At 32.4% G+C, this 17,441-nt stretch overlaps 3 protein-coding genes across 4 annotated transcripts in view; 1 reads left to right on the forward strand and 2 right to left on the reverse strand.

Moving 5' to 3' along the window:
- Positions 1-17,441, reverse strand: part of LOC138943016 (uncharacterized) — a 129,817-nt gene that overhangs the window by 84,551 nt on the left and 27,825 nt on the right. The window lies entirely within an intron of this gene.
- On the reverse strand, positions 524-1,776 carry LOC138941387 (uncharacterized). The gene is made up of 4 exons (XM_070310999.1): positions 1,439-1,776; positions 1,229-1,358; positions 803-983; positions 524-707 (listed from the first exon to the last, which is right to left on the reverse strand). Exons 1-4 carry the CDS (start codon positions 1,664-1,666, stop codon positions 524-526), a joined length of 723 nt encoding a protein of 240 aa, XP_070167100.1. The 5' UTR covers positions 1,667-1,776.
- LOC138942998 (toxin Tbo-IT2) lies at positions 7,035-15,936 on the forward strand. 2 transcript variants are annotated; one of them, XM_070313509.1, is made up of 3 exons: positions 7,035-7,259; positions 12,932-13,013; positions 13,558-15,936. In XM_070313509.1, exons 1-3 carry the CDS (start codon positions 7,175-7,177, stop codon positions 13,718-13,720), a joined length of 330 nt encoding a protein of 109 aa, XP_070169610.1. In that variant the 5' UTR covers positions 7,035-7,174; the 3' UTR covers positions 13,721-15,936. The 2 variants fall into 2 exon arrangements, with proteins under 2 accessions (XP_070169610.1, XP_070169617.1); XM_070313516.1 differs by having other exon boundaries at positions 13,585-15,936.

A 17,441-nucleotide genomic window follows, 5' to 3' on the forward strand; every position in this document is an offset into this window, starting at 1 on the left:
CTTCATTCAAAATATTAACAAAGATTAATACGTTTCCTAATAATTTCGATATGTTTGCGATATATCAAATATAAAAAAATACTCAATGGATAAATCTATTAGATAATATGAAATATAAAGTATTTATATTTGTCGACAATTATTTCGCAAAGCGGATCTATATCGAATATGTAAATAATTGCATAAAAGTATAAACTATGTAACTATATCTGTATACTGTGACATGTGTATTGATATAAATATGAAAAGTTTGTACAGCTGTAATTGAAAGTAATCTAGCAAGTAATTAGTGGTTTACTGGAAACTTGAGAGAGGAGTTGCAAATCAAATTGTTATATACAAGCATAAGAATATGAATTCTGTTTTCTAGTAACTGGCATACAATATGATTTATTGTAGTTATGACATCGATCTTGAATATATACACATACATATATATATCTTATTATGTCTCATAATTGATAAATTATGAGACATAATATTATTTATTATTATAAGACTATAATTTTTAAAATTATAAAGCTCAGAATATTTTTGTCGAGAGGGCTAAATTTTGTTTCAATATCAGCGAACATTCCGATTCAGTTATTTCAGGATCCCTTAATGACTTTCGCAATCTAATGCGTTCTTTCATATTCGATGGACTTTCCAGCATAATCCTTTCCCCTGTTATTCCGATCGTATTAATGTACTCGGAATTGCCAGTTCTGCAGAGAAAAGAGTAACATATTTCAAAATTTTAAATATATAATAAAATCCTGTCTCGAATTAGTACGGATGTTTTTACAATCATTCTACGTACATTACACGAAGAATTTTTCTTTCTTTGGGATTAGGATCCAAGTTGTTGCACGGTTTCATAATTTTTGGTGGCTTTATCAAATCTCGCGATGCAATTACCCACGGATCTCGGTATGCACGTCTTTGAATTGTCTCGGATATAATCCAGTCTTGTGGTAACATCGCATTTAAACGAGCTCGATCTAATTGCGATTAAAGTATTTATTTTAATGACACAACATTGTAATATTGAATTTAAAGATCGAATAAGAAACCAAACAAAAAACTAAGAGAGATATAAATTCTATAGCAACTTGTAGTATTTTATATATAGCCGAGAGTACACACGTTATCGTAAAATAAAATAAAATATTAAATAAGCATAAAATTGTAAATAAGCAACAATACAATTAGTAATAATAAAATTATAATTAACGAGTTTTTATACCAATATCATCTCTCCAGTAATCCAATTGATATACAGTCTTTAGTGATTTTTTCTTCTCGCATTCGATCACGTTTTCATCCGGCATGATTTCTGGCAAAGCGTTTCTTAGATGAGGAAACTTGTCGCGTATCTGTATTTTCGATGATGTACAATTATACGATAATATGCAGCTACATAATTTTTTATATATAATTAATATTATATCTTTACTCTATTTAAAGTATCAGATGGATCTTCGCTTCGTTCGTTCTCAGGTAATGATCGATTTTCCAATCGTGTATTCAGATACTGTTTGTACGGTCCGTTCAAGATATTTAAAGGTGATCGATACTTGGGTAACGGTCTGCATCCAATTGGCCTTTCACCTTTCTTTCCCAGATAATCTTTTTTATAGACCGTCGCAAAATCTCGCGAATCCTCTTCAATTTCCACGATCATTTCGAGCGATTCACATTTCTCGCAGAAATTTATCGGGCAAACATCGCAATTTATTTTTAAATATTGACAGCACACGCAGTATCTTGCATGAAGCGATACATACCTTTTTATTTATGACAGTCCCGTTTTTTCTTTTTTTCTGACACGAGAGTGTAAAAGAGGTCCATATGGGGGAAAAAAAAACGATCAAATGCGATTATTTTGCGTTTCATAATAAATTCAAAGATTCAAATCTTTCGCAATAAGTATCAAAGTGCTTATGTTCTTCTCTGTTTTGAGGCTTTAGAAGTTAAAAATTATTTATTTAAGTCTTGAAATGACTGAGATACTATTAAACCAAAAGCAGATGCCAAACAAAATATGTTTGAAACTGAGAATTTATAATTTGAGATTTGAAAACTTTTAAAATCGATATTAAATTATATACCTATTGAAATTAAAGATTGAAATTTTACCAATTTAGAGAAGAAAAATTGAAATTTCAATTAAATTTCAATCTCAATCTTCAATCTATATAATCTGACACTGATTTTAAATTACATACGTACTTCGTATAAATAAAAATGTTATAAAACTCGCGATATATAAGTTCTATTAAATAATATTCAAAATCATTGCGTGGATAAAAATGAAAAAGATTACTAATGTCTTTACAAGAATTAAAAAAGATTTATCGTCTCGAAATATATATTACAATTCCGAATTATTTATTATATGATTTACAAATATGAAGATTAGATCTAACTTTAGCAACAATGTGTCAAATGCGATCGTATTAATACAGCAACGCTATTGTAATGTCGTTTAACAGTCCTTAATCTACGTTTAATTTCTCTCGCCAAAAAGCTAGATCATGGTACTATAATAGGTACAAGTATACTAAATCGTGACATATAGGGCTTAGACACCCGTCTGCGTCGCCCGTATAACGAAGTCTCTCCGAGATCTCTGGTAACTCATTATATAGGGGATGTATAATACCGGCTGACGCATGGCACCCTCGTGTACCATAAACGCCAATTAGGACACGACATCGGATTTCCTAGTTATAGGTGCACCCATCTTCACGGGAACTTGCTTTTTCACTTTTTTTTTTTTTTTTTTTTTTTGCTCGTTTTTGTAAGATTATATTATATAAGATGTTTCGAGCATCGTTATCGAAAATTTTGGTAGGCTACTGTATCTCATTTATGATACTTCGTATTTTCGTATATAGCCGGACGTTATCTGTAAATCAGTACCGTGTCTTTTTCTCGTATTCGATGTATCTCTAAACTCTAAGATAAGAGAAAGACAAAGAAATCGCAATATCTTCGTTATATGAAACGAGCAACAATTAATAAAACGTTGCTTTTACTTTACTATCTCTTTTTATTATTCGATTTTATAATTTTAACAAATATTGAATTTTTTTCTAATTCTTTTATTTCCCACAACGGTATTAATAACTATAATATTGAAATCTTTTTATACAAAACATGTATATAAATCAAATAATAGATGAAAAGAAAGGTATCGTTTAATAATTTTCCGCTACGATAACAACATATTTTTACGATAAAAATTCATGATTGATTTTGACCTTTAACTAATGTATATTAGAATTTATCTTCGAAATATAAGATTTTTATAAAAGTTCAAAGCGACATATTGTTATGGCACGTTTTACGCAAAGTTCAAATATTTATTTGAAAATCATTTTGTACATATTTATACCGATTCTGATTTAATCTATATTATTTAATAATTGGTCTAATAAAATTAAATAAATCTTGTTTTATATAGAAAAGATTGAGAACTGGTAATTCGATATATAATAAATGCACCAATAGAGGAGATCAAAATCTACTTTTCGTCACGAAACGTAATGTGTATAGGATCAGACGACTTTGTGTGGTATCAACAAATATGAGAATTTACGGTAATTTCGTAATGCGTCACGAAAAGAACACCGAATGCGGTTATATTACGCGAGATATAAATACAATTTATATCCGATAATCCGAACGTGATGAAAGGATACATCTTGCTCTTGTAAACTCATCGCATCGAAGAGTCTTTCCTTCACGAAACACCCACAAACCGGCTCAATTTGTAGCTTCCATCTCGGCGCAATCTTCGATCTACGCCACCCACGACAGGAGGCCCTCTACTACGTCGAAAGGCGTCATTCTATCCACCTGTTAAATTGCGCATCTACCTTCGACTCACATTTTAATACGTGAAATGTTGTCTCCGTTAGCAGTCAGGCTTTCATTAATGAGATTGCGACGCGAAGGGGTGTCCGACTTTAATTTTGCGACAAACTCGATGTCTGTCTCGGGCGAAAAATCGAAAAGAACGTATAATACGCATATATGAAGCAGGGAATGGATAAAAAACTAATTTCGATATATTTTTTCATTGTCTATTTACTTGTAAATATTGTTAATTAATTTACAAGTATTCATATGTTATAAATATGTTATTAAAAAATATTTATTATATTTTATATTTTATATTATATTTTATATTTTATATGTTATTAAAATATTTGTTAAATATAACGGAGGTATCGGTGTGAGAGTACTGTGATATTTTCAGACAAAAGTAGTTTAACTCGATTTATAAAAATAGAAATGATAAATTTTGCATAAATTTTACGAGTGCAATCAATTTACATTCGAATTGGGTTCATTTTATATTTTATGTAATTTAATAATGTTTTGTATTTTTCTTTCTTATTTTTTCGTATAAACGACGCAAACGCTTATTGAGATTGATCTAATATTATAAATAATATTGCAAATATTTGCTCTCGGTATTAAGATAAGACGTTTATATCGAAACATATTTAGTTAATTTCCGGCCTTTCAGCATTCTGATGATAATGACAAATCGGAATTGCATATTGCCCTCGAGTAAACGTAGGAAGTTCAAAGTCGCCGCAAAGGATTTTATGGCTAAGTGACCAAAGTCAGGTTCTCTGAGTAATGGATATTGTCGAAAGCGGTCATTTCATTATATTTCCCGTGTGTGCTGGTTTAAGCGATAAATTTCTATGTAACTCTCGTGCTTCGAACTTTTCGAATGCAATTCAGAAACTTAATATCAAAGGCGAATACTCAGCAGGCAAGCTTTTAAATTACATCGCTGTTCCAGAGGAGAGAATATCATTTTTTTATTCTTAGAAAAGATGTAAAATAAAAATAAAAATTTGAGATACTAAAGCGCGAGTTTAAAAGGAAAGGTCAGGAGAAAACGCATGTAGTAATTTACATATTTCGTATTTACATTATTGAAATGTAAATAAAAATTTGAAACATAAATATTATATAATACAATATATGATTGATTAAATTAAATATTTAATTTTTTACATAAGGAAAAAAAGAACGCATAATACATGTATAATATTCTCTCGATGTATACATATGTGTAATCTTTTGCCATTTTAATATTATTTATAAAAATATTATAGTGACATTTTATTATAATTCTCAAATTAATGTCCTCGCTTGCCTTGCAATTTCCTCGCATCGCATATATGTCATCAGCCGTCAGCAGAGTAAATTCGTAATAATTACTCGCAAATACAAACTCGAATGTTTACGTAGTTTATTATGCTTTCGATCACCGAAAGCACAGAAAGCATAGAGTTTTACTCCGTTCAGGCTTTTACGAAGGGGTTGTCGCATGCCGTAGCTCTCGAGCTTGCCGCGTCAATTCATGTCCGTTACAGCTGCAACGGCACGCATGGAATTGCGCACCGCCGCGTGAATAAACTAAATTGCACATTTTAGCCAAACAATGCCGAATATACAACGAAATGTTCACGATAACGCCTTTGAACGCCACTAACGAGAAATCATTGTTTCCATTATTCTGCACCTAAAGACCGTAAACTTCCCACACGTGTATTTAAAAACATAACATATATATATATATATAAATTATAAACATAATATATATATATATATATATAAATTATAAACATAATATATATATATATCATTCTGGCCTATCCACGTTAAAATTAATCGACCGTAGATATTATTGTAATAAAAGGATATCGAGATACTAATCGTCGTTAAATTACAAGCTATGGAAAAAACTTTCTACCAATCTAAAGACTTTCGTGAATTAAATTTAACAAAAAAAAAAAAATACCGAATAATGTTCGTCTTCGTTTGAAATAAATATACTTTATATTTTAATTTTAATTTTATGGAATTATATGTATATGATATGACATTTAAAAAGACTGCTAAAAAGGGCAAACGGATAAAAAGGATTCATTGCTCGTAATGAAATCCATCAAAGTTTGCTCCACACATTGCAGGATTTGTTTTAAAATTAATACAAAAGAATGGAACGTTGAAATTAAAAAAAAAAAAAAAAAAAAAAATGTTTGTTTTAAATTACAAGATAATTTTTTAGGAATATCTTTTTAAATATATAAATTTTTTTTACGTTCCGTACAAGTCTCAGTCTTAAGATATTTAATTCGGATTATGTGCATAACGGATACACATCACTGATTTACGCAATCATCTCCGTCGGAGACTCAAGCAAACGAGAATCGTTACGAGTGTGGTAAACAAATTTTTATTAATTCTGCATATTCAGCAACGGATCGAATTAACAAATTACGGTCATTTGCGAGATTACGTATCAAGGACGAGCAGATTGAACTAATTATTCCTTTGTCGCATGGGGAGACACGTATATTGACCTATCCCCGATTTCTTATTACGAAAACGGCCGAAACATCACAACGTCAGTATCTTATAATCAGCCTGTAACTTTCCTAAATTTCGAATTCATATTAGCTATTCGGATTATGAGAGAAGAGTTCAAACCAAGTATCTATTATAATGAAAGTTTTGCGCTGCTTCTCCTTTTTACGATATGCAATTGCTTTTTCTTGCTCAACTTTTTTGTGCATCTTTGTGCGCAAAATTTGTGTATCCTGCCTTGTAACTGTCATACTTTTGACATTTGGACTCTGAGAGACACCCTCAGACAGTTTTAAAGGTTTCGAGGTCCGAAGGGAGACAAAAAAAAACAAAACAAAAACGGGTAGACAAAGAAAGAGAGAGAGAGAGAGAGTGCCTAAAGTACCAGTTGCTTCGCAACTAGTTGCTCCTCTCCAGGAGTACGAGTCTGCCGAAGTTAGGGCGAACGGCAGCCGAGAAGGATCTTATCCCTCGATTCGAGGGGATGCTCCTGCACCGCGCGATCAGACAACGCGCACTAGAGCACGCGTGGTGGAGAACTTGGCGCGCGATCCGCTCGAGCTCCACTTCTCGTCGGGGCGCATCGCCACGCCTCCCTCCGCGTCTATATAAGCATCACGATCGCGATGGAACCCTCACTCGCACCCCAGTACCCGGTGCCGATCAGCCAAGGGTGAGATTCCTATCCGAAACGGCGAAGACAACCTGAGACGACGGGACTTCGCTTTACATCTCTTTCGCCGATTTTTGTGAGCGCGAACGGTGATCCGAGCGGCCGCATCGTAGAACAATGAGATCCTGGCTGTTGTGGTTGTCCCTTCTGTTGGTCGTCCTGGCCGACAGAGGCTTCGCCAATCCTTACTTCGACGACGCTGGTGAGTTATGATTCTCTGATTCCCCTTTAATCGTTAAACCCGGAACAAACTACTTTGAAGACAACGCAAAAATTCAAAAGATATCTGAAGAATATATGGAAAAATGTTGCAGAAATTTCAAACATCTCTTTATATGATATATTTATATAGATATATTTATGACTATTTACGTAAGATTTGCATTGTCTGGATGTGTACGTTCGGATTAATTTTTACGTCAATTATACGAAAAAGAAATTATATTTTCATTGGTAACACATGATGCAAATATTACACGATCCTTTTTTGTGAATGCTGTGCACATTATATAACTAAAATAGTACTTAAAAGGAGCTTGTAGAGGGCACAGAAACTTAGTACAATCAAAAAGAAGGGTGTGGTGATTTCTCGTGCAAAAATTAATTAAAAATGTCGAATAAATTTTTTTTTATTTTCAAGGAAATTCATATCGAAAGGTGGAATATTGATCATATATTCACGTTTTCTTTTTAATTTGAATGATATCTAACGATCTAATGTATCATACATTATCGAATTTATCTCAACAGTGGCTATTGAAATACGTATAAAAAGATACAACATTCTCTCTCTTTCTCTCTATTGAACAAATAAAGTTTATACATATTTTTCTAAATCATTTAAATTATTTTAAATTGTTTTATTAAATAAAACGTTATACTTTTTACATTTATATATATTAATAGTCCTCTAGACAGATTCGACGATGTATGATTTTTAATTTATTTTCGCACGAGATATCATCTCCTTTTTACGTTTCCCGATCCACTCTGTATACGATTGTAATTTATGAATCTCTTTTTGCAACAAGCAATTAACAAGCTCCCGATAAAAAATTCCGCGATTATATATATTTGCATTATATACTCGCTGTAAAGAGTGAGTAAAAAAAGATGTTATTACAGTATGCGTAAAATGCAAACGTTGAATATCGGCTGCTTTACATTTTTCATGTAGCGATTTTGATGTAACTAACTGTAGATAGAAAGTTTTTGTGAATATTCTCTTAATTTTTTACCTGCACGTAAATATTTTTTGTTTATTTTTATATTTTTACTCGCACATTGAGCGTGGACGATCAACATGTTTTTTTTGTGTGAAATATATTTTTAAGAGACACTCTCTCTTTTTTATTATTTAATTTTTTTTTTACTTTTAAATAGTATCGTTTAGCATCGTTTATATATCGCACAAAAAAATAATAAAAATAATTTCTTGTAGCTATTGAAAATAAACAAATACATTGAGAGTAAATCAATTTTTACAGTACGTTTCATTTTTTTAGGTGAAAATAATTCTTTTTGTAACAATGTATTATATGTGTGTTTATATACAATAACTCTTTTAAAGAAATATATTGAAAATACATATAGAAAAAATAAGTAAGTTAAAATTTTCTTTGCATTTCTTCGGATAGGAAACTTTTGTCCTCTAAAGAAATTTATTTTCGATTACATATCATTTATAAAAATTCCTAAACTTGTCATAAACATATGTACATGTAAATTATTTTTAAATTAACGTTTCTTGACATTGAAACATAACGTAAAGGAAAGCTTCATTCGAGTGAAATTTTCTAATTAAAATACGTCATTTTGTAGAAAAGTTTTATTGAAACAAATATGCGTTCTATTAGTATCAAGATTGCTAGAAAATCTCGTTCAATACAACTTGATGGGAATGACCGTGTTTGTCTCTTCTTTAAAATTAATTCTTCCCTAAATTACATCGATGAAAGAGAGTTACCGATAAGTTCTTCGAGAATATACAGGCTTCTTCGAAGTTACGCCCGCATTGAAAACTTTTTGATTGGTATTCTAATTTATTTAACATTTCGAAATTAATCGACTAGAAAGTTTGCGAACGTTAAAACTTGCAAACTTTAATATTTATTTGGCCGCGTTACAATATCTCGAGATTCGTTTAAACTTGTAACCCGTTACTCGTTAACGCTAACAATAAGAATATAATACGCTAAAAGTTTCGTGTTTCGAAATATAATTTATAAATATTGATTAAAACGTTATGAATCAAGTAACGCGAACGTGGCCAAGCGCGGCTAGAAACGCTACGATTAACGAAGGTTCGTTAAACTTATTAAAAGTCACGTAAAAATATCTCAAGTCAAGAACGAGATAATAAACGCGATATTTTTTATTTCTTTCTCTCATGTGTCGAGAGAAACTCTTGGCACATGAGAGCTGACGGATCGTGTCAATTCAACGGAATCGCACACAGCGCAAGTGGCGCAAATCTATGCATGATCGAACAAATCGAATTACGGAAACGCCACCACGTTTAGCTTCCACTTAAAAGCATCAATCTAGCAGAAGCAACATGCAATATTTGCTTTTACATGTAATTATCGTTTGTATTTTACGAAATTAGAGTCAAACCGAGTAAATTATTATTTATATTATAAGATGAAATATTATTATTTTATAAGATGAAATAAGAAAACGACAAAAAAAAGGGCCAATTAATGAATGCGAGTATAGATACATAAATTTATAATAGCTATCTTAACAAAAAGATATATACTAACTCAGTTTAATGCTTTAAAGAGCAAAGTAAACCGGGGCAAAGTAGGTGTATAAACTTATCAACTTCTCGTTGAAATAGTAAATTTACACGGTTACATTCTAGCTCTGCTCGCATCGTCTCTACTTACTTTGATTTATAATATTAAAGAGCCTTTTTTTCGTTTCTTTTATTAAAAATCAAGATACCTGTGTGCAAAATTTTCTTAATCTTTTTTAATGCAATTTTAGAGAAATTTATCAATTATATTTTTATTTGCTTTCATTTATCTGAATTGTTACATTTCGCCTAATTAACTTATTATATGTCTGAAAAAAAGATGAAGATTGAATTTTTTGTATATCAGAACATTCTGATAACACAATCCGATTATGTAAATAAATAAATATTTCCTTTATTTACATGATGCTATTGCTTTATCTTCAATCGACAAAACAAATGGTTTGTGAAAAATCATGATGATTGTGTAAGAATTGTCGATGTTAATGAAAACGTAATCAGTTTCCGGCAGGACATCGGTCTCGGCTATTTAATTATAACCAGTTCGATTGCTTTTTGGGGCTTCCTGTCTGAAGACGCAGCAATTGTTTATCGATTACTCGACATCTCGTAAGCGAAAATTTTTTCCGCTTCTTTATTTCTTACATCAACATTTGTGTATTAGATATATTTTCGGTTATTTTAATATTCCTTATTTCCTATTGTTATCTCATCAATCTTGTACGCTAAGATCGAATATTGCAATATTATTCCAAGTGTCTCTTGGATTTTGTGTATTTTATATGCTGAAGTCAACAAATCGCGCAACTCTCTGAAATGACGTATAATAATTGGATCACTACGTGCGGCAGTACAAATACAAAATTATATGCTTTTCCTGGACGATAAAGATACGGTCTTCCTTTACGAACGATAAAATTGAATTTATTCTACTGTCGTTTCATCACATTTTATTATCTTGCAAACTCACAAAGTAATATACACGACTTTGGACAGAGTAACCGTCAAGAAATATGAGCGCGAGACATGTTCTTTAGTAGAAAAGCATGTTTGTAGGAGACGGCAGTAAAAATTTTTGCGACATATTTATAATAAGAATTTTGTATGTTAATTTTAATCCTGCATAGTGACATGATTTAATATCATGATGACGAGATATCTTTTTTGTAACTTAAAATTTTATAAACTTAGACATTTTTTTAATTCCTAAAATGTGATTTTCTTTCTCTCTCTCTCTCTCTCTCTCTCTCTCTCTCTCTCTTTCTCTCAAATGTTTTAAAAGAAGCATATAGTATAAATATAGATAAACTTTAGACAATTGTAATTTTTTTTCACAAAAAGTTATCTTAATAAAAAAAAAATACAAGTCACTATTAGTTTACAAAACCAGTCGCTACTGCAAAAATAGTATCTACGTATTCACGTGAAGTTCTCTCTTGTTAAAAGGTGTTAAAAGGATCACTTTACAAGCGCGAATAATACTGAGATCTTCTGCCATGGTACGGATACACGATAGAAATATTAAAATATAATATTAACGATATTTCTGGAGCATTCGCGTAAAAAAAGATGGGAATGGAACAGCAACAAGAAAATGAAGAAAGGTGTGATCCTTGGATTAATATCTTGATTCTGCAGCTCGCCGATGGGAATGTCGACGTGAGAGAGAGAGACTCTTTAAAAAAGGCAGAGAGAGAAAGAAAGTGTAAGAAAAATCGATAACGGACCGTCGCACGATTCGATAGAGCTCATCAAGATTATCTTACCAGAATTAATAAACTCGCAGCCGATCGCTTATCATTTTTTATCCAATTTCCGTTCTTTCATCTCTCGTCTATTACCGTGCGACCCGATAATACGATCATGATTTAATCGATTCGCTGCATTTCCATTTTGTCAAGCCACGAATAAAATTTCAGAAAATATCAAAAAGTGAAAAATATTCGAGGCGTTTGTAATATGAAAGATAACCGCAGGAATTTAATAAAAAGAAAAATCAGCATCGCACAAGCCAAAACTAAAATTCATAAAATGAGATTACGTATATATAAAGATATATATGTGGAAAATTATTTTCTTGGCAAAGATAATTTTTTTTAATTTGCTCTCACATTCTTTTTTCTTTTTTATTTTACTATTCATTACTTACATACATTTTCAATTTTTTCAAGGAATGAAAGACGACGAATTTGTAATAAATAAGTAATACGATATTACGTCAATTTGATCCGTAAAGAAAAGGGGAAGCGTAAGGTTTCTCAAAAGGATTATATTTTATTTTATTTGCTACACGTTCTCTTTCATCTCTTCGCAGAAAGGATCTTTTCGTTACAATTCCACAGGTAAAAAGATTTGCCGTAATAATTATCGCGCGTCGTGCAATTAGCTTAATTTTTATATAACGAGAATATTTTCAACCTTTGTGAGTTTTATCGGAAAGTATAAATAGTACGTATGAATCAAGTACAAAAATGTATTTTTTCGCCACTAAATAGTTTTCAATATTTTAAAGAAATAAATATATGGTTACTAAAATAAAATGTTTTCTAAAATAAATTCTTTGCTGAATCTGTGAGATATATTGCATAGTTTCCCATTCGTTTCGATTTATAAAGCTCGCCTATAGGTTTCATAATTTAGCTACGTTCTCAGATTCTGTCCAATAAGACAAATTTTTATCTTCATCAAAAGACGAAAACAAAGTATTTGCTCCAACGATCGCGCATCGAGCCAAAGAAATGTACGATAGAATTCGCGATGTCTTCGTTGTTGACATTATTTTTATAGAGTGCATATATGACACTTTTACATTTTTATTCTCATCTCTGTAACGAAAATGTGCTCTTTAAACTTTCAGACCGAGATTCGTAAGTTTATTCATATTCTTTGGATCTACGCTCGCGTGCGATTTTTACTTTTCATCCACAAAGAGTTTTTGATATACTTTTATCTTTCGGAGTAGCTTGTGAGAATTCGTGCTCGTGGCGTTTCGCGTTCATGTCAAGTAAAAAAAATTATTACTCTTCTTTTTAATTAACCGATGCGATCGATCAGAGTAAAGTATATATGTAGATCGTATCATAAAATGGATCGTTCGCGTTTTACTTTTGCAGAAGACGCAGGCGATTTCCAAGGTGGCGACTCCTCGGATTATACGGACAACGCTTTGGAGAATCTGATGCGAGCGGCACAAAAGTGAGTAGATTATGTTACTTGTCAATCCCGATTTCATCTTCCTTTTCACGATCCTGTTCAAACAGATCTTTCTCTGATAACCCTTTCCCGTTTTTCGTAATTTTTCCCTTTGGCTGACTGTTGCGGAAATTGCATGCTTTCTACGGACGCTGATATATAAAAGCTTAAAGTAAATTTTCTTTTCTCGCAATACAAACGATAGCATGCGTGTATGAATCTTACGGTGTTCTAAATTTTAACGTCCTTCGAAAATTATAAAAAGATATTGAAAAAAAAAAAAAGAATACAGATACTCGAGAAAAAAGTCTTTTATTCGCTGCGGTCTCCAGAGAAATCTCTTCGGCGTCCGCGTGTATATGTCGCGTTATTCGCACGTTTTTCTGTGTATGTATGTATATAGTGTATATATATATGCATGTGTGTATGCGTGAATGCGCGCGATGTGCTGCGAACCGACATTGTGATTTCATGGTCCCCTTCTTTCATGTCTCGATGTCTCGATGTCTCGAAAAGGCATTCTCTCGATTCCCCTAATCTCGAGTAGACGTTCCTCGTTCATATACTTGTTTAGGCGGGCTTGCATAAGACGCGGCGGCAACTGCGATCACCGGCCGAAGGACTGCTGTTACAGTTCCAGCTGTCGCTGTAATCTCTGGGGCTCCAATTGCCAGTGTCAACGGATGGGTCTCTTCCAGAAATGGGGCTAAGCTATCTCCTTCCCTCCCTCCTCCCTCTCACCCCTCACCGATCCTTTTTCCCTCCCGCCATTTTGAGTCTTCCACGCGTAGCGTCACGCGTTCCCTTTTTCTCTCTTTCCTTTTTTTTTTCTCTTTTCATTTCGCGGGAGATTATCCCGACAACGATATCCCCCTTTTCCTCTCGAGCACACTCGGACGTTCCTCCCGTACAATTTAACCCCCACCCGATATATATATATATATATATATCTGTCCTGTGGGAATAATTCTCTAATGTCTCAACATTGCTTATATCAATTTACATTTTCGACTAGAATGAAGGCCTCGATGATACGCTTGACATCCTTTTTTTGTTTATGTTTATTAGATCCTTTTTAGTCGCGATAGTACGATTAACTTGGAACACGTTATTCTCGAAAACTCTCTGCATGTTTTTCCGCGTCTATCTCTAGTCCCTCTCAATCTACCTCTTTCGCGATATTCGATATCTGAAAACTGGTTGCGCCAATCGTTTAATTATACTTGACGATTTTCTCCTTCTAGATCATAACTTTAATTACAGTATCGATAATGCGGGAAAAAAAATTTAATTCGCGATGGCCAACTATGATGCAATCGATCCTTATCGAAGATCGCGATTCTTGTAAAAATTATTATATTAAATGACATTTTACTATGGGCGTTATATTTCTCTTTTTATCGTATTTACTATTTGTTTCATCAAAAAGTCTCTTTCCCAAATCCCTTGGATTTTTCATCGTTTCATCAATGAAAATCATCGTCGAATTGGAGCAGAAAAAGACGAATGCTCATCGCACTCAAAGAACCGAACGTTCCCTTCGATTTCAATCCATTCCGGTCCGATCGAATCTTCCGAATAAGACGCACGAAGGATACAGCCATGAGAATGTATTGTATTTATGGTTTCAAATCCTATCGTTATCGCTTGCTCCCAATTTTTGGATAAGTTCAGAAATGACATAAAATGCATATAAATGTAATAAAATTGAAGGTTACATCGTGACGACAATTCTTCTTTGAAAGATCTTTGATCGAAAAGAAAAATTTTTGTCATTAATATCCTCCCCCCATAACTCTGAACTTATTATTATAGAAATATATAATTTTTAATTTAAATACATATAAATGAAGCATTTCGGAAAAATACCTTACCAACTAACATATCTATTTATATTAATATATCTATATAAAAATGTCACAAACGTAACCAGAATTTCGATTCTCGCGCGTCCCGCTGCTCCTTTTCGACGATCCTTTCGGACCTTCAAGAATTTATCTACAGAGAAATTATATAGCTCGACTCTCCCGTTATAAATAATAAAGTCTACGAAAAATCTCGATATATATATATATATTAGATACGAGAAATGTGATTCTTCACGGCGAATCAAACAAGATTCTCTCATATTTACGGAACTTCGCAATCTTTCTGGACGGGACGAAAAATTCGTCGAAAGACATTAGCGAAGATATACCGAAGATATATAAATTACAGGAATTACTGCCCTCTGATTGGAGATATATCTCCGGCCACTTTCGCCAATCAGATCGTCGGTGTTCCTTGACCGTCACTTTATCGAGAATGATTGCGAATAATCGGTAGGATAATTAAGATTCGGTGTAACGGGAGAGAGATTTCTTCCGGTCAAGTACGGAAACTGACGATTAAGAGGACATGAAATTATTGTATAGTCGTCTCAGCAGAGAGATAATTAATACGTATATGTGTCTAAAATGACGGCGATTTATTTAAAAGCATATCTTAACGGTATATATATATATACACACATGTAGATACAGACGACATGCAATTTACATTTTCTCTGTACCGCCTCTTGAAATTTAAATACATTACTTACTTATATGTATGCACATACGAATTATAAAATATAAATATATACTACAATAATAAATGTTATGCATTGTATCCGAAGGTGGATGTACACGTATACCGATATATATATATTTCATGGAAATATAATATATATTATGTATGTACATTGAGTACTCTCTTTTGTTCTTTGCAATCCAATGACGTTGACGATTTAATTTGCCATTTATTTTCATTTCAAAGCTTTCTCAATGAGTATAACTCATTCCAGCCTGGTAAGTGGACAAATTAATACCTTTCTCGATTTAATTACAAGAACAAACCAATACGCTAAAAGTATTCAACGCGGCGTCGAAGCAAATAAATGTGTAAAAGGAAAAGAATATAATATAAAAAAAAAATATATATATATATAAATGAAAATTTTCTCTTTCTTTTTTTGCACTTGCTAAACCAATTGAGATTCTTCAAAGTCACGACGAGAGAGAAAGAGAGAGAGGGAGAGAGAGAGAACTTGTTCTTTCTCAGGTCGCTGGGGTAACATCATGCTAGACCTGCAGGGGTCAAATAACTGGATCGTGACGTATGATTTAACTCGCAACGTGATTTTCTTACGGTGAAGAATTACCCAGCAAATTATATGCACGTAACCTTTATATATAGTTCCTGCCGCGATTTTAATTTAACTGGGGAATAATAACTCCTCGTATGAAATCGTTTGCGATTAATTATAAATCCAACACTAATCCAATGATATATTATCTCTCGCATATATCATTATTTTTATTTGTTACTGATTTTGAAAAATATACATGCTTTGTTTCTCCGAGCGTTTTATTATCAGATTTTCTCGCGTATTTTTAATTGTCAATGTTAACCAAAATTTCAAATTAGATTGAAACTTATTTTGCATAAAATTTAATAAAGAGCAAGACTTTCGTTTTATTCTCTGAAGCTAATTGCGTGCGTGGAAATTCTATGAATAGTTTATAGAGACACGAAGAATTATTGATACAGTAACAAATGACGTTATTTCCTGCTTTAAACCTTTAGCATTTATAATCCCATATAGAGAATAATGCGCGCGATGCTTAAGGCTACATATCGTGGGTGTACAATGGAAATCTTCTACTTTATTCATAAAAATGCAAATTAATGGCTAGTATAATAGTTCTACGATTTTTAATAACAATCTTTTTTTTTTTTTTTTTTTAATGCTATTGAATATACAATCACATTGATATTCGATCTTAGGGTAAATAAAAATTCAACTTTTATTTTTATATAAAATTTTTTATAAAAGTGAAATTAAATTATATAAAAAAGAGAATCATATTCTCTCTTCCTCTTCTCTTTTATGCTTGAATCCTATTTAATCTTCACATTTGATATCAGTAGTTATAAGACGGAAGAACCGATTAACAAGGATAATAAACGATATTCGATCATAGGTTCTAATCGAGTTACACGCATCTGTAAAACCACGTCGATCTCGATCCCGATTTCTTGTGCGAGAGGGAAAGGAGAAAAGGTTAAACGAGTTAACCCTCGCGGAACCTCGATGACCCACGTGCTCGGTCCGAGTCGATTCTGTGTCGTAAATAATCTCTCTGTAGTAATGCAACGGATATGTTCTGGACATATACACTTTTAGAATACACTGTGCTGTATCTATTGATTCATCGTTCAATCGTTTCCTCAGAAATGTCAAGATGCGTGCTCTCCGTAAATAAATTTACGGACAAAATTAAAGCAAAATTGGATCGATAAGACGAATGAGTTTTATTCTATCGACGTAAAATGTCGATTTATAAAGAATAGTGTAGTGCAATATCTCTGTTTCGAAAATCTATTATTCTTCTCATGTCTCTTGCGAGA

This window comes from Polyergus mexicanus, unplaced genomic scaffold (genome assembly GCF_030449975.1).
Source record: "Polyergus mexicanus isolate NDT 795.1 unplaced genomic scaffold, iyPolMexi1.0 SCAF_2, whole genome shotgun sequence".
NCBI classification, from domain to species: Eukaryota; Metazoa; Arthropoda; class Insecta; order Hymenoptera; family Formicidae; genus Polyergus; species Polyergus mexicanus.